The sequence below is a fragment of the Arachis hypogaea genome, chromosome 1 (assembly GCF_003086295.3).
Source record: "Arachis hypogaea cultivar Tifrunner chromosome 1, arahy.Tifrunner.gnm2.J5K5, whole genome shotgun sequence".
NCBI lineage: Eukaryota > Viridiplantae > Streptophyta > Magnoliopsida > Fabales > Fabaceae > Arachis > Arachis hypogaea.
Window position 1 is genome coordinate 60,103,204 of NC_092036.1, and position 23,839 is coordinate 60,127,042.

At 34.1% G+C, this 23,839-nt stretch overlaps 2 protein-coding genes across 4 annotated transcripts; one reads left to right on the plus strand and one right to left on the minus strand.

Moving 5' to 3' along the window:
• Positions 1 to 1,301: 1,301 nt before the first annotated feature.
• On the minus strand, positions 1,302 to 13,253 carry LOC112805185 (protein LOWER TEMPERATURE 1). Of its 3 annotated transcripts, XR_011863290.1 has the most exons (8): positions 12,950 to 13,248; positions 11,910 to 11,955; positions 11,036 to 11,153; positions 10,735 to 10,805; positions 10,200 to 10,303; positions 9,442 to 9,530; positions 8,164 to 8,488; positions 1,302 to 1,956 (listed from the first exon to the last, which is right to left on the minus strand). XR_011863290.1 is itself a non-coding variant. In XM_072198577.1 (7 exons), exons 1-6 carry the CDS (start codon positions 13,046 to 13,048, stop codon positions 9,489 to 9,491), a joined length of 480 nt encoding a protein of 159 aa, XP_072054678.1. In that variant the 5' UTR covers positions 13,049 to 13,248; the 3' UTR covers positions 8,069 to 8,488; positions 9,442 to 9,488. The 3 variants fall into 3 exon arrangements, 2 of the variants coding, with proteins under 2 accessions (XP_072054678.1, XP_025703377.1); XM_072198577.1 differs by lacking the exon at positions 1,302 to 1,956 and having other exon boundaries at positions 8,069 to 8,488; XM_025847592.3 differs by lacking the exons at positions 1,302 to 1,956; positions 8,164 to 8,488 and having other exon boundaries at positions 9,206 to 9,530; positions 12,950 to 13,253.
• Positions 13,254 to 17,368: 4,115 nt separating this feature from the next.
• On the plus strand, positions 17,369 to 20,002 carry LOC140183396 (uncharacterized). The gene is made up of 2 exons (XM_072231811.1): positions 17,369 to 17,438; positions 19,119 to 20,002. Exons 1-2 carry the CDS (start codon positions 17,369 to 17,371, stop codon positions 20,000 to 20,002), a joined length of 954 nt encoding a protein of 317 aa, XP_072087912.1.
• Positions 20,003 to 23,839: the final 3,837 nt, after the last annotated feature.

A 23,839-nucleotide genomic window follows, 5' to 3' on the forward strand; every position in this document is an offset into this window, starting at 1 on the left:
CCTGTAAATTGCATTAGAGCTCTTTATATCGGAATCCCTCTTGGTGAATAAATTGAACCTAGCCCAATCCTATTCCTTATTTTCACATATCCTCGCGCAAACCTTGTACTCCTTGATGTAAGCATGAACGTGTACGGTTAGGTTGAACTGCTATTATTGAAAGGCTCGTAATCCTCTTAAAATCAGTACAGACATATTTTGATTCAATTTGCCTTATTTTTTCCACCAAAGATTCTTAATTTGGAATCCCTCTTTAAGGTGCACTCTAATTTAGGGGTCGCAACGGGGCAGGTAGGGGCGGGTTTTTGCTCTACCCGACCCCGCCCCGCCATACACCAATCCGTGTAAAACCCGCCCTGCTTCTACCCGCGGGTAGTAAAACGTTGAACCCTAACCCACCCCTGTGGGTACCCGCCCCTATAATTATTAAAATCCAATAAATAAAATTAAATTTTAAAATTTATATAACCATCATTACATACATAACATAAATTAAAGTAAAATTTAAATATGATACAATATTATTAATCATTTATTAATTATTTACATATATTATACATATTATATATTAAAATTATATTATATATATATATATATATATATATATATATATATATATATATATATATATATATATATATATCGGGATGGGTATTTGGTGCGGTGATTTATAACCCACAAACTAACTGACAAGTGCACCAAGTCGTACAAAGTAATACCTCAGGTGAGTGAGGGTCGATCCCACGAGGATTGATGGATCAAGCAACAATGGTTAATTGATTTACTTAGTTAGGCAAACAAAAAAGAGTGTTGGATGTTCAAAGAGCATTAAACAATCGTGCAGAAACTAAAATAGTAAAGTAAATGGTTTGGAAATAAAATATAGAGAAAACAGTTAAGGTTTCAGAGTTATCTATTTTTCGGATTGACTTTTCTTATTAACTTTTTTAATCATGCAAGATTTAATTCATGGCAAACTATCTGTGACTAGACCCTAATTCCTTAGACCTTCCTAGTCTCCTCTAAAATTCATCAACTGCCAATTCCTTGGTCAATTAATTCCAATTAGAGGGTGATGATCAAATTCCAATTTATATGCCACAAGAATCCTAATTATCCAAAAATAAGGAAATTATATGTCACGTATCCCGTTAAATACAAACAATTAGAAATTCAGGATAATATATTTTCAAGTTGTTGTTCAAGTAAAGAGCTTTTCCAAGTTATACAAGAACTCAATTAGAACATGGGTCATACTTCTGTTCCACCCAAATTCATAAAATAAAAAATGAAAACAATTATTGAAATATAAATCAAAACATGAATTAAAATAGAGAAATAATAGTATCAATCCATACAATATATAAAGCTTCTAACCTTAACAGTGGAGGTTTAGTTGCTCATGGTTTAGAGAGAAAAAAAAGGATTCAGGTAAAAGTGCCAGATTGCGGCATATAAAGTTGCTATCGAATTCCCTAATGGAATCCCTTTTTATAACTAATCCTAAATAATTTAATTTAAAAATCTATTTTCTAAAATTTACGTAATATATTTTTCTAATTTAAAATCAAATTTGAATTTAAATAAGAATTAATTATAACAATCCGCAAGTCTTCAATTGATGGATGGGGACCACTTGGTTCCTTCACTCTGCAGCCTCTGATCTGTGCTTTCTGGGTTGAAAACTGGGTCAAAAACATCCTAAAAATCGCCCCCAGCGTTTTCTGCACGTGGCGCATGTCACGCATACGCGTCGATAGTCTTTTTCGCGTGTCACGCGCACGCGTCGCCGTGCAAATCTTCAAATCATGCGTACGCGTCATCCACGCGCATGCGTCGCCATGAAAAGTTCCAAATCACGCGTACGCATCAAGCACACGCACGCATTGCTCCTCGCTGGTTTTCTCCTTTAATTCTTGTGCTGTAGAAACTCCATCAAATCCAGTTGAATGCTACCTGAAATAAATAGAAATACACAAGACTCAAAGTAGCATCCATAGTGGCTAAAAGATAATTAATTCTTGATTAAACTCAACAATTTAAGTACAAATTCACTAGGAAAAGATAAGCAAGATACTCACGCATCAGTATTACCTAAACTCGACCCACCCCGCCCCTCCCAAAAACCTGTCCCGATGTGGGGTGGGTACCCACGAATTTGGGTGGTGTTGCCATCCCTACTCTAATTCTCTTTCTGGTACATTTCTTATTTTCTACAACCTTGTCTGATTACAACATAATGTATCATTTCAATTTCTTACGGATACCATTAAAAATTATTTGCTCTCTTTTGAGTTTGATATCCCTTCAGATAACTTGAGCTCATTTCGACATCTCATGTAATCTCTAGATGCAACCATTGAGCTCTCTTTTGACTTTGGTTTTTATGTGTAGATTATAGGGTGGTTTATATAATATTTGGTACTTAGTGAATTATAGAGTGCAGAGATAAGTAGAGAAGGAGAAAAATAAGTGAGAATAAATTTAGGCTTGAATTTTTGGCTGAATTCAACATTTGATTTAGTTATGATAAGTAGGAATTTATTAGTTGATTAGCATGACTAAAGGAGGTTGAATTGTATACATTGGTAGAATTATAAATGAATTGGATAATTAGATGCGGAATAAACGGTATGGTGGTATTGTGGACCTTGGGAATTTGCAAATGAGTAAAGAAAATAGAGAATAGAATATTTTAAGTTTTAGAATGATTAAGTGTATTATGAGTACGATTGAGTGGATGGTGTTGAAATTGTGGTTGGTATAAGAACTGTTGTTAGGCTTTGGAAGTTTTAAATGGTTGAAAATTGATGGATATTGTACTTAGAGCTATGAAAAATTTTTTAAGATTAGAATTGGTATAGTTGTTAATAGAAGTAGTAGAATGGTGACTGAAAATATTTTAGACTTGAATGCTGGAAGAGTTTAGTAGGCTATTGGCTGTAAGATTAGAATAAATTGGGATAGGTTGTGGAGATGAAGGTAGGTGAATAAATTAGAATTTGGGTGATAAGTGAGTGCAATTGTCGAGTTTGGAAAATAAAGATTGAGATAATAGATCATGGTGACTTTGGGTTTAGATTGAAATAGGGAATGGTTTATTTGAGAGACGAATTTGGAACATATTGAGTTGAAATGCTGATGTAGCATTGAAGTTGAATTGAGAGAAGTTAAGAGTGAGCAGAATGAGAATAGCGTAGACTTGAATTCGAATAAAATATGGCGTTAGAAATAAGAATGAAGGATGTAAATAGGGATTTGAGCTGACATGGAGAAATGAGAAAGATGAATTGTGAGAGGTAGGTTTAAGTTGAGGGAAAATTTAAGAATGGCAATGTAAGAACTGCGATTAATTAGCCGCTTAATTAAATTAAATTAATAGTCTCAAAATAGGTTCCAAAAATTTAGAATATTAATTAGAAAATATAAACATGATAATTGGACCCAGTAGATTTTTCTGAGTTGGAAAATGTCATTTTCTTCAGAAAATTGCGTAAAAATTCGTCGGTAAATTTACCGACGGTACCAGCTTAAATCTATCCGGTACTATGCGAGAATAATAAAAACAGTAGAAAATTTTAGAAAATAAATTAAAGTTAAAAACCGAGTGCTAATTTTAAAAGTTTAGCCCAAAATTGGGCCAAACGAACAAAAAACGCTAACGGATTGGACCGGACCTAAGTAGGGTCCAAGCCCAATATATATAACACTTATTAATTAATCCTTTCAGCCACAAACACACACACACATAAGAGTTTGAGCAGCTGCGTGAATTGAGAGGAGAAGAGAGAAGTGTTACTATTCACATATAACTTCCGATGGCCATAACTCGAGTTATGGTGCTCCGATTCGCGTGCCGTCAGCGGCTACACAAAACTCTTGTCTAGCCCGTTACTCTCATCTAAATCTTCTAGATAAGATTTTGATATTTCTATCCCTTCCTGCAGCCCTAAGAATTTCAAATTTGTGGGTTTTGGTTTTGAATAGATTTTGTGTTTTTAATTGTTTAGGTATTACTTAAGGTTAGGCAATCGGTGGTTTGTGCTCCAAACACCATCATAAAAGATAAGAAAACTTTTTACCTTGTGAAATTGTGATTATGATGAACCCTAAGTTGAATGGTTTTAAATTATGTGTGTATATGGCTTGAAGTTGTGATTGTTGGCATTTATTTGGAGCTTTGGATTGATTGTTGGTGATTGGAACTTAAGTTGGACTCAATTTTTGGATTTTGGGTATATTGGAAATTGGCTAAGGTATTGTTTCAGTTTTTTCTATGTAATATATAATATTTCTGGATACTTAGGCTAGTGACCCATAGGATAGGTTGGATTGAATTGGTTGTTGAACTTGGTTGACTGATGATCTATGATGAATTGATGACTTGATGATTTGGATGAATAACGTTGTTGAGATTAATGAATAGTGTTGAATATTTATATTGTGAATGATTAAGGTTGATTACTATGATTGATAACTAAGGAATGATGATGTATGATTGTGTTGGTTGAGAAATGATTCTAGAACGATATATTTGATGATTGGGGTTGAGAAGTGTATAATTTGAGTGAAAAATTTTGTAAGAGTGATGAATTGTGACACAAAGGGTAGAAATTGATGTGAATTGGAGTTTGGTTTGGTTTTGAATTGGTTTTGGTTGTGGATTTTGGAAGGTTGAGGACCTTGTTGTTTTTGGTAAAAACTAATTTTTGGTGAACTTTGACAGAGCATAACTCGAGCCTCAAAGCTTGAAATTGAATGAATCTTTTAAATTAAAGATGAATTTGAGAGCTTTAAATTGATATAAAGTTTGTGAAAAATAGATTTTTGTAGAGAAAGTTATGACTGTTCAAAGATTGGTGCCAAAAACTGAATTCTACAACATTTAAAATTTTTCTAAGTTTTGTACTGGCTGCATACACGACCAACCCATTCAGGTTGGGGAACTCACGTACGCAAACTTCAACACGCGATGCAAGGAACCTATTCGGATTGAGATACTCACGTACGCGAGCAGGTGATTGCATACGCGACCACCCCTTTTTCAACATCCTGCGTACGCGAGGCAGGGGCCTGCGTACGCGAGACCCGTGTTTTGCTGAAAATGATTTTTTATGTTTTTAAAAAAGGGTTCTCTCAACTTTCTAAACTTTTCTAAGATGCAGTTTAAGGATAATGTTTATGGTTAGGTCTAAGGATTGAGGGAGGATAATTAAGGACTTAAATAAGTGAATTTTACATGAATTTTGAAAACGGAGACTTAGGTTCTGGAGTACTAGGGACGAAATGGGTTGAGTAAGATGGCAAAGCATTGTATTGATGATTGATGATACGAATTGTGAAAGTGGTGAACTACTGAGAACCAAAACTAAATGATTTTTGAAAACCACTGATGTAACACTTTTAAAGTTGAGATTATTGTGACGCTATACGCCTGGTAGGGACGACGGCGTAAGGGCGGTGGTTAGTCTCGCTTACGTTGAGATGTGAGGTCTGTGGCAAGAGTATTCCGCTCGCAACTTTTTGAAATTACTATAGTGTGCCGACACTGACATCGTGGACCGTGATCCGGGCACAATATCTCGGGGGTTTCCAATATAAGATCGAAAGGCGGCATCTCCATGGAGATGTGTCGGGTTGGCAGTTGAACCGATAATGTGATATCACAGCTAAATAGTACAGACATTCATCATGTGCATATTCTATCTGTTTGTTTGCTTTTTCGACTTGTATTCTTTGCCTAAGTGTTTAACAGGCCTAAATGCTTATTGAATTAATTGCTATACATGCTTATACTTATGCTTTACTTGTATTATTATTATTATATGTGTATTCTACTGGAATTGAGGAGGTTCAGAAGGCAGTGGCAATGGGATCGCATGGCGGTTAAGTTGGCCAAGGCTATGGGACAGCGGAGAATTATTAGATTCGAAATCCACTAAGTTAGATTACCCTTATCTTTATGGTTTTAAATTATGCTTTTAAGTTTACTTATGTTTTAAGCTTGAATCGTGTGATGGATATGAAACTTTAGGATTTCCTCTGGCATCCAAGAGTCTTATATCTTACATCACTGGGCACTGTTACCATACTGAGAACCTCTGGTTCTCATCCCATACTCTGTTGTTATTTTTCAGATGCAAGTCGCAACCCACCTCGGTGAGTTACTTTGATGGTGACAGAGCAGAGGATGCTTGCTATGTTTTGAAGTTTTTATTTATTTATTTATTTTGATTAAATCTATCACTTTTTATTTATTTTGCCTAGAGGCTTACCTTGAGAGGAAGTTTGTATAAGCTGTTTTACTCTCTAAATTCTATATGTCTGTATATAACTAGCCGGCTTAAACTCCACGAGCGGCCGCTAGATTCTTATGACTATTATACTTTGATATACCTATATATATGTCTTGATATCTGTACGTATATCTTGTACCTCGATTAGTGTAGCTTCGTGTGAACGTTTTGCGCTTTGAAACTCTGTTTTTGAGCTTTTCTTTATCGGGCTTTTAGAATTATTATTTTTTTCTATATATATACATGTATAAGCTTTAGAATTATCGTAACCTTTGACTAACCTTTACTTTACGATGCGAGGTAAGGTTTAAAGTAGTTAGAGTGTTACAAAACACATTTCAAAATTATCTAAACATCTTAAATAAAAAAATATTACGTACATATCCCATGCATATTTTTATATAAAATTCGAATTAGTCATTTAATTACTAAATCGAATTGACAAGATTTAAATTAATAAAAATTGGGATAAATCTACATTACTTGACTCGATTTACCAACGAATGTAGTTCGATACTAGTAAATCAAAAAGTGTAAATTCGATTTATACGCAATAGCATAAAGTTCATAAATTGAATCCACTAGGTTCGATTTATTGTAGTTTTATGTATATAAAAAAATTTTCATATCAAATTCAATACAATACTCTTCCATTCATTTTTGATAGCTCATAAATTTAAAAATTAAAAAAATAATATTATCCAATAATTTGAGATTTTTCCAAAATAATTACAAAGTTTTAACCATAAACAGAAGAATATTGTATAGAATTTAAATTGTGATTGTTTTGTATTGATTTTTATATAAAATACTCATATCATTGTATAAAAAATTTTTCATATCAAATTCCATACAAAATTCTTCCGTCCATTTTTAGAACTTTGTAATTATTTTGAAAAAGTCTCATAAATTTTTGGATAATATTATTTTTTTATTTTTTAAATTATTAATTATGTAGAAGAGTATTATTGTATTCGGAATTTGAATAAATATATTTTTTAATAATTTTTTTAATGAATTTATTTAAATTAGACCACAAATCTTTCTCCTAAAATATATATAATTTTTTTTTTCAAAATATTTATGAACTATCAAAAATGGACGGAAGAGTATAGTATGAAATTTGATATGAACAAATTTTTATATACGTAAAACCACACTAAATAGAATTATCTACTTTATGCCCTTGTTTATAAATCGAATTTACACCATTCGATTCGATTTACTAGTATCGAACTACATTCGTTAATAAATTGACTCAAGTAATGTCGATTTATCCCAATTCCTACTAATTCGAATCTTCTCAATTCGTTTTAGTACTTAAATAGCTAATTTGAATTTTATCAATTTGATTTATATAGAAATATGCAAGAGAACATGCGCATAACATTTTTAATTTGGGACTTTCATGTAAGTTTGAGCCGTGTTTAGTTTATACATGCGTTTTACCTTTGAAATTAATACATTTTAAATAAAATAAATTATGAATTTGAATAACCGTTTTTATGAACACCATAACGCCTAATTCCACAATCCCTATTTATTAGCATTACAAGCTCGATCGGGAAGCATCTTATAAAAAATTTCAAGTTTAAATTAATTGTTGTGCATTTCAGAGTGGTATATAACCCTTCACTTTCCTTCAATACATACTCTTAAGATTGTGTTCTTTGCATTTACTAGAAATTTTCTCAACAAATAAAGTTATAATTCTTCTTTGTTGAATGTAACGCAAGTCATCTCACTGTTTACTTCTATTTTTTAAAAAGCGGTTGATTGTAAGCCAACTTATTTTAACTAATAATAATGTAGCATGTAACAAAGAGTAACTTAGCCTTTAATATTGAGAGAATTAGATAGAACTCACCTTAAAAAATATCATATTGGTAATAAAATTTTTGACCAATGACTACCGCTGACGAAAAACATAGAAAGGATGAGCGGACGGGTCAAATTGACGGCACCGCACAAGGAAACCCACGTACCACCGGTTTTGGCAGACTGTTGAGGAACGAGAGTAGCAGCTGGATCGGGGGTTTCTCCTACAAGATAGGCACTGAAAGGCATTTGGGGCAGAGACATGGGGAGTGAAAAAAGGCATGGAGCTAGCTTGGACTATGGGATGTAGAAAAGTAGTGGTAGAGATTGATGCAGCAGCAGCAGTGGTGCACCTTTTGAATGGAGGCAAGAACCTGGTCATCCATCCAAATGCTAATGTTAGAGAAATCAATGAGAGGAGGAAATAAGATTCAAGCATATTTTGTACAGAACTATAAGAAAGGTAATAGATGTGCTTATTACCTAACAAATGAGTTAAAGATAGATATGACTTTGTTTTTTGGGATTTACCTCCTCCTGAGTTAGCTAGAAATCTGAGTAAATATCAGAGGGATTACATTATCCCGCTTAGTTTGTAATTAAGTTTTCTTTTTTATGGGTTTATGCCCCCTTTTTTAACCAAAAAACAAACATGTAAGCAACTAAATTCCAATACGGTTGCAGGCTTGCAGAGCCGCTGGAAAGACACACATGTAAGGACAAGTAGCCTCTGTTTGTCTTCTTAATTCCTTCATTTCTCAGTCATTCCAATTCTGACGGAAAAGAGAAAAGAGAGCAGAGGCTGAGGCACAGAATAATAGCAGTCTTCACCACCCACCATCAACCACAATGAAAGGCCGCAATTATCCCTCCACGGCTCCACCAGAAGAAAGATGGCCAGAAGAGCCATTCGAATAAGTTGTATCACTGATACCGAATGGCTTTTGTATCGGTCGAATAGATGGTTTATATGATTGTATGATTGATACTGGATCAAACCAATTCCAGCAATTCGTTTGTATTCATGGCCATTTCCGATTTTTGTCTTAATTGTGGATAGTTAGGATGAGGAATTGATTCAATTCGGGAAATACTAACAACTATGATTGGCATAATTAATTTTTAACTTCAGGCCGAGCTAAAGCATCCAGTACATACAACGCAACTACTTACTCAGAAAAACATACAGAATGTGCTTTCACATGAAACAGGAAGCACCAAAACAATAATATTCAAATGTTACTGCAGCTTGCACTAGGTCTGTAGAGGTCAATATATTATATTAGTTCTACATCTTAGTTACCTTGAAAAAACACTAACTACTCACATTGGATGTTTAACGAGAAGAGTTTTCCTACTATTCTCCCTTCTTGTTCACGAATCAGTTGCATCTTTAAGACGTGCAATAAGCTCCTCCTACAGATTTTAAATCACGTATTAGTAAAGGCAAATATAGGTATATATATATAGAAGTCAGTACTTTTTCAATAGTCAATCTTAGTGCTTGTTTGGACACTATTAAATTAATAAAAATAGATATTTTTTAATGAAAAAATATCTTCTTATTTTTTAGTGTGACTGACAAATTTCTAATAGTAAAAAAAAGCACTAGAAAAAAAAACATCTTTTTTAAAAAACTATAACTTGCATATTTTTTTTAAAGATTTTTTCCTTAAAAAAAAGATGGTTTTCACATAATAAATGAATAAAAAAGTCATTTTTTATCTTATTTTACCCGAACATAATTGATAGATAAAAAAAATCTTTTTACATGAGATATCCAAACATAAAATCACTTTTACTTTTATAAAAAATCTTTTAAAAAAAGATCATTAAAAAAAAGATTTTTTTTTGAAAATAGCGTCCAAACAAGCCCTTAGACTTATACCATTTGATATTTATATCAAAATTTTATGAATAATTGAAACAAATGGAACCATTATGCGATTATGATTTGATATATATGGACCATCAGTAAAACATAACATATAGGAAACAGTCATATGGACATCCTTATGCATGCATGCAGGTGCCATCTCAGTGCAACTTATGTACCGGTTTTTAAAAAACTGCAGAAATACTTGCCTTCTTTCCTTTGGTTGAAAGACCTTTAGATTTCAAAAGATTACGAAGCCTCTCTACAGTCAACCTGTGGAAATCCTTATTGAATGTTTGACTGGTTGATCCCTCTGAATGTTTAAAACCATAAGAAACAAAAGTCATTGAGATATATAGAGAATCCATATGCTAAAACCTCTGTTCAGCAATCTTACTAAGGATCATGGTAAACTAATTTATAGTAATTGTCAGACCTATGACCTTAAATCTTTGCCAATCACAAATACCTGAGGTAAACTCAAGAGGCAGCCTGAATTAGAGGTGCAAGCACAGGTAAAGAGAACTTCCAGTCACATAAATTAAGCATAACTAAAACATAAGCCTGAGGTGCATGTCTCGATACGTATCAGACTGTATGATAAGAGATGTGACCAATCCCACACCCAACAAACGGTATACATATATGATATAAAATGCATAAGGATGTAGGTAATTGAATCCAATGTTTACATACATCCCACTCAGGATCCAATGCAAAATGCCTTACAAAGGCCATACCCACCTTGTAGAGAGTTTATTTGATTATTTGCTCTCTTAGCTGAAGCTCTGCCATCCAAACCCTTGTCACTAGCCCTGATAAAAGAGTTTAATGAGGCCGGGTTCAATAACACAACGAGATTGAAATACTTAAATACAGACATTAATTGAACGCAAAATAGGCACCATTAGTTATTCACAAGAGGCAAGTGAAGAGAAAGGAAAAACTTATCCATATCTCTTCATCAAAAGACACATAGTGGCAGAAAATTTGCAGGCAAGTTGGTGAATTGAGGTTATTTACCATCCCATGGGGGGAATAATACCTCTTTCTAGATCCCTCGGTTCCATCCTTTGAGCTGGAATCACATTTTTGTTTCTTGAGGCCTAGGGTGAGTGCTCTAATAAGTATGTTTTGTTGGTTTGTCTTAATATGCTGGCCCTCTGGATCAACAAGAGAGTTAGAAAACCTCTGCTTCATGATGATTATCAAATGAAGAAAATACTAAAGATATGACAAAAATCTATGACATGAACCACTTACTACGTAAAAATATACATCATGACCAAGTCACCAAGAAGGTGTCGAAAGCTTCTTAATATATGGTTTCATAAATTCAATAAAGAACTCAAGAAATAAAATTTGATAACAAGAACCATTTAGAAACTAAGATGGTAAGGTCCTTTCATGCTCAATAAAGGCGATGGTCAGCACTTTTAAGCAGCACTTATGCAATGTACAAACACTAAACACCCTAAACTCAACAAATTAAGGCAACAATAAATATGCTAAATACCAATCCAACTTGACAAAGTACATAACATAAAAGCTTATAAACTCATAAAGAATCTTTCATTGGCAAATACGAGTACCATTTGAATATGATAAAGTATAATGTTTGTGGATGATAGGGAGCCAATCTTAACCCTGGCGATGAGAAGGAAATAATTTATAACGAAACAATCTATGGCTACATAGTATACCTCCCTAAATTAATAACGGTTTATTATGATAGCTAAACAATCAATTCTAGATAAGAGAAATTTTCTGGTTTCTATAAGAAGAAAATGGTAAAAGTTCATTTGTTTCATTGCTAGAGTCTTTGCTTGAGAGCGAAGTGAAATATCATTATTGGAGCAATCAAACTATACTGAGTTGTAGCAACCTGTTTAATACTATAAGATAAAGAATGAGAAGACCTGGTGGCATTGTTTCATGATCGCATACGTACACCCGCATCCCACCCTGCACAATCAGGATGTCAAATCAAATTTGAATATAATGTCTTGCAAATAACATCATGCAGAGTTCTGAAAAACTGGAAGGAAAATCATTTTCAATGACAAGAAGTATCATTATGATGTAGGACATTGGTAGCTTTACATAAAAAGCATGTGCGTCAAAGAAAGCACGGCAGAAAATCACTTGATATTTATTTCAGAAGAAAGAATGCTTACGCAGTAGAACCCAGCAGGATAGAGGAAATGTGATTAATGATGAAAATAGAGCTCCTGTATTATCTTAATTCAGCATGAATTTAAACAAATAATTTCAAGATTTCAAACACGTAATAAGCATCCATTACAGGTATAACATTAACAAGATTAGGTTCAATTTTAAAAAAGAATCCCTTGTAAAAGAAGCCTAATGTGCAGTGCTTTTAGTTTCTCCCAAATGCTCCTAATATTCTGTTCCACTAGAAATGCAAAAGCAATTCTAAGATCTTCATAAACAAAAACAAAGGCAGAAGAAGAAAATATACGAATTAATCACAACACATGATTAATACCAAGTGAAAGAGCCTCCAATGTTGCGTATTAAACTACTTATTACAAAGTTGGGAATCGTTAGTGACACGAGTTCAATTATTAGAAAAGTCATGCTATTTAGTACAACAGTTCGAAGCCATAAAATTCCTCACTTTTTTCATCTAAGTTTTGATGTTTTAGCTCAACTCCAAACTCCATACATCACATCAACCATCAATGTACTAAGTAATCAACCATTTTTCACAGCAATATTCTAACATTTCTTAAGCAAATGTCAATGCTTCAACCAAAACCACAAAACCTAACAGTAACAATAAACAAGAAACCACATTGTAATTCAAATTCACAAAATCAATACAAAAGAACACCACATATCAAAGCATCCAACAGAAATTCAAATTCGCTAATCATGCATGAAAAAGAAGAAAAAGAAAGAAAGAAAAAAAAAGTTGGAAGTAAGAGTGATTTACCGGATTGGAAGACACAACGGTGGAAGAGAAGAGGCCTCGAGAGGGAAGATCGGAGAGAAATGAAGAAGCACCAGATGAGCGATTCGTATCCATAACCATCGAATTGAACACGAGAACGAAACCAACACAACAAAGAAGAAGAAGAAAACCCTCGGAATCAAATTGAAGCGACAGCTTCAGTTCAGAACTACCGCGAAGAATAAGTTTGTGGTGTTGATACACCGAAATAGACCTTAGTTGGACTCTCCCTTTGACCACCACGGAAATTAATTAGATTTATTTACCTTATACACTTCCTCGCGAGAAAACGTAATTGGGTATTCTTGTGTTTTTTTATTATTAACCGCGTGTTAATTTTGGCAACGTAATTTTCCCGGCAATTTTTTTTTTTAAGCCGGGAAATTATTTTTAAAGAGCAATTTTTTTAATTTTGGTTTTTTGAGTATGTCTACTATTCGGATGACTAAAAAAATTAGAAGAAAAATAAAAAGAGAAATCACGGATAAGTATATTTTGGAGAGAACGTTTTCTACGATATGTTAATAAATAATAAAAAATTAATGAGTTAATAGTCAAAATTGTTTCTGAAAGATACCTCGATCTCAATTTCCGTTTCGAAAGATAAAATTAATCAAAAATGTCCCCAAAAGTTACCAACTTTGATCAAGCTCGTCCTTCCGTTATCTCAGTTGATGAGGTGTGCAACGTTTGCTGAGCTGGAATGTTAAGTTCTAGCATGTTACACTCCAGTATGGCTAACCCTAATGCTAAGCAGATATGTTTGTTTATTTAGCTCAAATTAGTCCTAATGTTACAACCCTAACCTAACCCCAATTTGAAGTATAAATGTGTGTGATTCTCGTAGTAGATGATCCTCTATGTTTGTCTAGTCGCTGTTATGATGACATTAAAAGCATACAGGTCCTTTCACTACTAGCATCCTCTTCATCTTCCTTATCTATGCTCAGAACCTTCCCATCAGAAGTTGCATCATCCTCGTCCTCATCAACAGAAATTGCATCACATTTAAGTGACGTTGATCTTCCTTTTTGATTGGCAGAAAGAATAAATGTGTTTGGGTTCTTTCTGGATCCAACTGATCGGGCAGACACATGCCCTATTTCAAGACTACTGCTAGATGAACACTTTTTAGTTGTTATTTGAAGTGAAGTTTTACTAGATTTACAATCACTTAAGACAATTTCAATAAAGCCCAATAGAAACTTCAACCCTGGAATCAAACTTTCATTGCCTACTAGTTTATCCATCAACACAACAGTCCTCTTCAAAAGCTATTTCATTAATGACTCTCCTCTTAAAATCTGAACAATGAAACTAAAATATGAGTTTCCTGTAAGTATATCAAATTGCAAAAAAGCAGTATCAAGTGACAGCAGCATAGAATTAAAAATATGATGTTGCAACTCTTTGGGCCGAATAAAATTTATTGTTGATTCCTGTAGAGAAATGGAGGTCTCCTTTGCACAAACGCCAGTATCTAATTTTATTATGCTTCATAAGAGCCTCTTCTCCAACTACTTAGACACCATATGTACATCTTTTCCAAGGAATTTCCTTTGTATTCTCAGCCTGAGATAAGGAAATTGCTCTCCAGATAAATGATCCACAAAGAAATCGAGAACCTTCACATTCACATATTCAGAGTAACAGGTATCCAGCGAATCAATTAGCACTAAACAGTCACCATTATGCAATTGCAAATGCCTACTTATCTGTCCAGGCACATTTTCAATACCAAGATAAAAGTGAAAAATAGCAGACTTTGAAGGGTCTTTCCTAGTGCCACTCAACAGTAGCATCCAACTGTGATAGGAGGCCAAGGATAGACTTAAGCTCACCTTCATTACAGCCACTCCTCTCAAGCAGCTCATCCTGCAGGCTTTTATCAATTCCAGTATGTTTCATGAGCAAGAATGGTGAAAAATTAGAAGCCGACTTTTGTTGGTAACTGAGGCTACCAAGAAAAGCTTTCTGATGGGCTTGCAAGTACTTGTCCAACAAAGATGAGAGCGCGCTTATTAGACATGCAAATTTACCAAACTCCACCAGGGAGGAAATCATGCTCCCAGCCAGTTCAACAGATTTCTCTTCCCCAAAAGCATTCTCAGTACCAGGTTGTTCACGTCCATCTGTAGACCCAACAGAACGTGCAGTCTCAGAGAAAAGATCTCCAAAAAGGGCCTCATCTTCATGGCATATTGCATTTTCTTGTTCAGATGCTCCAGCAAGTTTTGAAAAACTAGAACATGACCTTTCAATTTTTGGCTTTAACTTCAACCCTTCATAGTGAAGGAACAAAGCAAGTTGCATCAAGTTGTCAATCCATAGGCTTGATGCAGGAAATATAAGCTTCAAAAGCTCTTCAAACGCGTATTACTTCAGCAAAGGAACTGACTCTTGATAGACAAGGCATGAAGGGGAGCCATTTTGTGAGAATCACGCACATTTATATTTCAGATTGGGGTTAGGTTAGGGTTGAAACATTAGAACTAATTTGAACTCAATAAACAAACATATCTGCTCAGCATTAGGGTTAGCCATGCTGGAGTGTGCCACGTTGGAACTTAACATTCCAGCTTAGCAAACGTTACACACCTCAGTAACTGAGATGACAGAAGGACGAACTCGATCAACGTTGGTAACTTTCAGGGACGCTTTTGATTAATTTTATCTTTTGGGGACGAAAATGGAGATCGATGTATCTTTTAGGGACGACTTTGACTATTAACTCAAGAATTAATTTTACAAAACTGTGTAGAACAAGTAAAAGCATGTATTTACCAACTAGCTATAGATCAAATAATATAGTTTTTTTATTCTTATCTAAAGATCTCAAATTCGAGTCTTACTCTTAACTTTAAAGAAAAAAAAAAGTAAAAGCATATATTTGGATGACATGCATTAAGTGATAAAAAAGATTTTATGTAAAATTTTGGTACGTTAAATAATTTTTTTAAGTAAAATACTATAAAAATAAAAGCATATTTTCTAAAAACTACAATTTTTTATCTTTTTAAAAAGAAAACTTTTTATTTTAGAAAAAATATTTTTATATTATTATAATCAGACAGAATTAATAAAAAAATATTTTTATATAAAATGTTCAAAATTCAATATTTTTTAATTTTTCAAATATTAAAAATATTATTTTAAAAAATTGTTTTTAGAAGCTAATCCAAATGAATTTTCAAATTTTCATATCATGTTAAACAGTCCAACTACACATCCAAGTATTTTTAGCAAATAAGTCTAACCAAGTTGGTCCAAACTCAACAAAAATCTTTCATCACACCAGCGTGTACACACACGCGTTTCACTAACGCAAAACATATCCTTGTTCGTCTTCGCATTCTTTCTTCTTCGTGTTCTTCCTTCTTCTTCTTCGTTTTTCTCCTTCTTCGTCTTCGTATTCCTTCTTATTCTTCTTCTTCTTTGTGTTCTTCCTTCTTTTTTTTCGCCTTCCTCCTTAGTCTTATTCGTATTTTCTCTTCTTCTTTGCGTGTTTTCTCTCAATCATCATTCTTTTATTACTATTGTTATTATTGTATTTTTCTTTTTCTCCTTTTAATTAAGGTTCATTTAGATCCAATAATGAATTTGATGTGTTTTTATTGATGATTGAGTCTTTTTGACTATTTGTTCAAAATTGAACTAATTTCAGTTCATTTGTGAATTAATTGAGGTTTACTTGATGCAGCTGCTAAGTATTTACTAAATTTTTTATTCCTTAAGTAATTTTGGTTTATTTCTTAGTTTAATTGAGGTTTATTTGGATCCAGAAATAAATTGTATGTGTTTTTATTGATTATTGAGTCTTTTTTACTGCTTGTTCAAAACTGAACTAATTTCGGTTCATTTGTGTGTTAATTGAGGTTCACCTGATGCTGCTAATGAGTACCGACTAAATTTTTTATTCCTTAAGTAATTTCGGTTCATTTCTTAGTTTATTTGAGGTTCATTTGGATCTTAGATTTATTAGGGGACTTTGAAAGCTTCAGTGGCTAAAAAGTTAACCTTAATAAATCTACAATATTCTTCAGCAATAACATTCATCATGATATACACACATCACTTGCTATTACCATGAATATTTCACACATTGGAGCTTAAGATAAGTATTTGGGACTGCCTTCTTTAGTAAATAAATCGAAAAAGGCCGCCTTTTCTGCTGTCAAAGAAAGGGTTATCAAAAAGGTCTAAGGCTGGAAACGATATCTTTTATCTAATGAAGGAAGACAAGTGTTACTAAGGGCGGTAGGAGAAGCAATCCCGATATATGCCCTGTCTTGTTTCAGACTTCCAAATAATCTAATCAAGGAAATTCATGGCATTCTTAATCAATTCTGGTGGGGTCAACAAGCTGTGGAACATCGTATGGTTTAGATTAGTTGGGATACAATGACAAGGGTTAAGAAAGAAGGAGGGCTTGGCTTTAAAGACCTACGTGCACAAAATTTGGCTCTCCTAGGTAAACAATGTTGGAGAATTGCCACTAATCCTGATGCTTTATTATCTAGAATCTTAAAAGAAAAATATTTTAGATATAATTCCATTCTAGATGCAGAGTTGGGGTCCTTACCTTCTTGGGGATGGAGGAGTATCATTGCAGGTAGAAGTGTCATTGAAAAGGGGTTAAACTGGAGAGTTGGTTTAGGAACATCAATCTAAATCTTTAGAGATCCTTGGCTCCCACCTCCTTATCCATTCTCAATACCAACTCTTACAAGTCAGTCCCAAGCTAGACATTCAATCTTCTTAGTTTGTGATATGTTCTCTGCACATAAGCAATGGAATTAGTCCCTAATTAATTCAATATTCTCTCAAGATGTTGCCCAGAGAATTCTATCTACAGTACCAGAAGAAAGGGAGGATGAAATTCAATGGACACTCAACAGATCCAAGATATATGATGTAGTTTCAAGATATAGAGTTGCTTACCTTTTCCGCCATGTTTCTCTAGAATTTTGTCCAAATATCATGCAACGACCGAAAATTTGGAATTTTCTTTGGAGTCTAACAGCCCCACACAAGATTCAGGTATTTGGGTGGAAGTCCCTCCATGAAAAACTCCCCATCATGCAGCTCATAAATCAGTGATTCCCTAGTACTTCATCAACTTGTCATATTTTGCAATGCTGAACCAGAATCCTTGTTACATTTCATCTTCAACAGTTCAGATGCTTCAGAAACTTGGAGCAAGAGTCCAATAGCGCACTTGACCCCAAATCCGAACTGCATCTCCTTTTTTGATTGGTGGAGACTCCAAATTGTTGCCCCAGGTTACCAATCTGTGAGTAAGAACTTGACCCGTTTTGCTTTGATTATTGACTGGCATATATGGAAAGAAAGGTGTAGGAGGGTGCTCGAATGCCAATCTATGAATCTTGAAGAACTTTTGGCAATTGCTACCAAACAAAATCAAGAACTTATAAACTTACCCACTGAAACCCCAACTTAATTCTAACTTTACTTTTTTCTTAGTTTCATTCTTTTTACTGTGCCTCGCTAATGTTTAAACGAATGATGGGAGAAACCCACTTTCTTTTGTATAGTCCTAAATTTTGGACAAAATATTTTCTTTTATTTAAAATAAAATAACCTACTATTTTTGAGAAAAAAATCTAACTTAAATGTTTCAGCACTTTCTGCACCAGAACAAAATCTTTTTTGGAATGCTTGGACAAGTTGTTATATTTTTCATTAGTAAGAATGGTAAAATGAGTTCAAGGTAGATTTTATGCAAATATCCCTACACAGTACTGAGATGGAGATAAAAGCAACCAACCTGTGCCAATCCTGTAACTATATTATGTAGATGTGAAGATCGACTGAACTACGAAGTAATTAACAAAATGTTCAATCATACCATGAAAAAATCGATCACCATTCTATATTGACAACTAACTCCATAAAATTATTTGACCATAAAGAACATATATATAATCAATTAATTATATGAAAATATTTAAGTGTAAAATACTTGCACAAAACATCTCTCACTAAATATATGCATTGACTCATGCATTATATTTATATCTATTCCAACTACTGGAGTGGTATCCCAAGTGCATAATAACGTGAACAGAAATAATTATCTCTGAAATTACAAATACGTTTTTGAATGATTAAAAGCGTGACAACAATTAAGGTGTTGGTGTTGTTGAGGCTAATGGTCATAGTGGGGGTATCTGGGTTCTATGTTCTAATTCAAATATTTCTGTGAGAGTGTTGGATGTAGTTGATCAATGTATTAGTTTTGAAACCTCTTTGGGTAATACTTCTAGTTACTGCAGTGCGGTGTATGCTAATCCACATATACATCGGCGTAAAGAATTCTGGGGTGACTTGACAAGGATTGCTAATATGATCCACGAACCTTGGATCATGTTAGTGGACTTTAATGATGTTCTGTTGCAGAGTGAAGTTAGAAGGGAACAGTTTAGACTTTCCAAAGCAGAACAATTTGCGAAAACATTGAAGGATTATGGGCTATTTGATATGGGAGCTATTTGGAGAAGATTCACTTGGTACAGGAGGGTGAAAGGTGGGGTGCAGGTGGCTAAGAAGCTTGATAGAGCAGTCATCAATCAGGACTGGCGACTAATGTTTCCGGAGGCTTATACTGAGGTGATGGCGCGTCTTTACGCTGATCATTATCCGTTGTTCACTAGGTACAAGATGGCAGAGAGGGCTACCAAGGGCAATCGCCCGTTCAGATTCCAGGCTGCATGGATGACTCATCCTCTTTTTAGGAATTTTGTTCATACAACTAGGAATAAAGGAGCTCCGGATGTGGTCAAATGTTTGTTGGAGGTTCAAAAAGATGCAAGTAGCTTCAATAAAAAGGTTTTTGGCAATATTTATGTTAAGAAAAGGGAGCTAGAGAGGTTTTTGAATGACGTTCAAATTACTCTAGAGAGTCGGGAGGATCAACAGCTTAGGATCAAAAAGCAAGTTTTGCATCAAGAACTGAATGCTGTCCTTCTCAAGAAGAGTTGTTGTGGTACCAAAAATCTAGAGAACAATGGGTGAGATGTGGAGACAGAAATACAAAAAATTTTCATCTGCAGATAGTTATCAGGTGAAAGAGGAACAAAATTCATGGGTTATTTTTGGAGGATGGGTCTTGGGCCACGGAGACTTTGACTCTAGAAATGGCGGTAAATTCTTTCTTTCAAAATCTATTTTCTACAAGGGAGGATATTGACATGGATGCCTGGCTTTAGGATTTTTACCAGTAAAGAATGTCATAAAAACAGTCGCGTTGTAGATATAGTCTCTAAACCGACAAAAATTCCTTTGTACAAACGTTTTGGGTGTCACAAGTAACAAACCCCTTTAGAAATTCCTAACCGAGTATTCAAACCTCGGGTCGTCTTTTCAAGGAACTGCGAGGAAGTATGTTCTTATTATTGGTTATAAAGGTTGTAATCGGGGTTTAGAAGGTGAGAAGCAAGTAATTTAAATGATGAGTGAATTAAATGGCAATTAAAAATAAATAATAATTGTAAAACAATTTTTGGCAAGATAAGGGAATTTAGAGGTCTAGCTTAGTTATCTCTCTCAACTATAATAAAAGTTGAATCTAAACTCCACTTGGTCAACCTTTGGCAGGGCAAAGGAAAGTCAAGGGACTAATTAAACTGACCTTTGAATCCTAATTATTTCCTAAGAAAAGGTTGGGATTATTTAGGTTCAGCTCAATTAGCAAGATAACGATTATTAATTACGTTGAGTTTAATAACTGTTGAGTTACTAAATTCCTAATCAGAACCAAAAGGGAAAAAAAGTAAAATTGCTGGAATAATAAAAATATCCTTGGATGAGAAGCAATGGTAATTTAATTCAAAGAGAATAATTATAAACTGAAAATACCTCAATTATCATTAAATAAAAATGTCATCAACAGCCAATTGGGCAACATCAATCAAACATAATAAAGGCTTCAGAGTAATCAAAATATAAAAGAGAAATTAAATAGTAAAAAGGAATATTAAACCTGGGATCGAGAGTCACTCTAGAAAGCTAAGAGAAGTCCTAAATCCTAATTTCTAAAAACACTACCTAAATCCTAAGAGAGAGAGACCAAAACTACATCTAAAACATGGAAAAGTAAATTATGAGAGCATGATCATGAATGGATGCATTCCCCCACTTTATAGCCTCTAATCTGTGTTCTCTGGGCCGAAAACTGGGTCAGAAACAGCCCAGAAATCACTTCCAGCGTTTTCTGGTCCGTACAGGTCGCGGAAAAGTGGCGCGGCCGCATGGCTCACGCGGCTGCGCGGGTTGCGTTCCTACCAGGTCACGCGTCCGCATGACCCACGCGTTCGCGTCGCCTGGCGTCGAGGCAGCTATGGCAAATTATATATCAAATCGAAGCCCCAGACGTTAGCTTTCCAACGCAATTGGAATCGCATCGTTTGGACCTCTGTAGCTAAAGTTGTAGTCGTTTGAGTGTGAAGAGGTCAGGCTGGACAACTTAGCAGTTTCTCCAACTTCTTGTATTCCTTCCACTTTTGCATGCTTCCTTTCCATCCTCTGAGCCATTCCTGCCTTGTAATCTCTGAAAACACTTAACACACATATCAAGGCATCTAATGGTATAAAAGGAGAATTAATATTAATAAAATTAAGGTAAAAGAAGCATGTTTTCAATCAAAGCACATAATTAGGAAGGAAAATGTAAAACATGCAAATAGTATGAATAAGTGGGTAAAGAGTAGATAAAAACCATTCAATTGAGCACAAGATAAACCATGAAATATGGGTTTATCAACCTCCCCACACTTAAACATTAGCATGTCCTCATGCTAAGCTCAAGAGAAACTATAAAGATGAAGAGGAATGATAGAATGTATGAGATGCAACCTATGAATGCAACTAAATGAAAAATGTTTCTACTTACTTGGTTAAAAGCAAATAAATCCCCAAGAATAAATATGAACTGGATTTCACTAATTCAAATCATAAAAATGAAATACAAATAGACTTGTAGAAGAAAATAGCTCATGAAAGCCGGGAACAAAGAATCGAGCATCGAACCCTCACTTAGTAGTGTATATCACTCTAATCACTCAAGTGTTTTAGGTTCGATTCTCTCAATTCTTTACTAACCTTGCTTTCTAAGGCTTGCTCTTCATCTAACAATCAACATAAATTTAATGCATAAATACACATATCAAGAGGTCTTTTAAGGGTTGTAATGGGGTTAGGGTCAAGGTAGGATTGTATTTGGCCAAGTGGACTAAAATCTGAATCCTTAATTAACTTAAAATTTCTCACCTAACTTAAACAATCCATGTAATCATAATACAACATCTAACCATCCATTAACCATGTTTTCCACATATTCATGCATTCTAATTTCAAGTATAACTCATATGCATTGCTTTCACTTACTTTGGGCCATTTTGTCCCCTTTCACTTATTTTGCTCTTTATATATATATATATATATATATATATATATATATATATATATATATATATATATATATATATATATATATATATATATATATATATATATATATATTCTTTTGTTTTTTCTCAATGCATATTATTAATTTATTGAATGCACGAACATGTCCTAAACATTTCTTTCACATTTTCAGAAAATTCTAACATACTCAATTCTCAAACCAGATGTTTCCAAACCCACTCTTCCCCACACTTAATTCATAAGCATTCTCACTAGTCTAAGCTAACTAAGGATTCAAATTAAAGACATTATTGTTTTTCGCTTAGAGTTAATGATGTGCTAAAATAAAGAACAAAAGGGGTAAAATAGGCTCAAAATTGGTTTGCAATAGATAATGAAAAGGTTAAGGCCATATGGGTATGTAAGCTCAGTGAAACAAGGCCTCAATCATATAAGTGTATGCATACATTAAACAATGAAAATATAGAATTAAGCAAGACAAAGATCACAATTTTAGAGAGAGAAACACACACCAAAAATAAAATATTGGTTGATAAAATGCAACCAATCAAATAGGCTCAAGATCTCTCTGGTTTTGTGTGTTCGAGCTTTAAACTATGTTCCAAAATAATATTTCTTTCATACAAGTTTTTCAAAAAGTTTTATTCAAATTAGTGAAATACTATAAAAATTTCTTGAAAAAGAAAATATTACTTTATCCAAGTGGTAAAATATGCACAAAAAGAAACAAGCATGCAAATGCAACAATGAAAAACAAAAATTTGGTGTTGAGAAGGGGCTAACTAACCCGTGGAGATCGGTATTGACCTCCCCACACTTAAAGATTGCACCGTCCTTGGTGCATGCTGAGAAGTACAGGTGGGCGGGTGTTGTGGCTCCTCAGCTGGTGCTCTCTTGTAGAGGCTTTCTCTTTACCCGTTTTGGTGGCCAGCCTGAAAAAGAGAGAAGAGAAAGGCACATGAAGTCAAAGGGGTGGAGCAAAGAGGAGGGCGGTACGAGTGATAATCATGCCAAGCAAAATAAATAGTGAATGAAAGACATGATCGCGATTCCATGTGATCAGTTCATCAATGGAAATATAGCAAGGCATGGGGAGTATTGGATGCAAGATGTTAGCATGCCGGCAAGGGCATGAGTAGCATAGATCAAGCATCAAAAGCTTTTAATGTATTGTTAGTCGTGAGAAACTAACAATAACGTTTGTATTAACAATTATATTTAATTAATAAAATAGTAAAGGGAATTTGTGAAAAGCAGGCATTTATAGTAGTAGATTAAAAGAAATCTTAAAAATAGTGCACAATGCCATACTGGCGTTTTCACAAACACATAGCATGCACGGGAAATAATCTATTTGAAAGTATTAAATTGAACATGCAAGCAACCCTTTAAAAATTAATATAATTGTCAAACAATTCCCTTAAT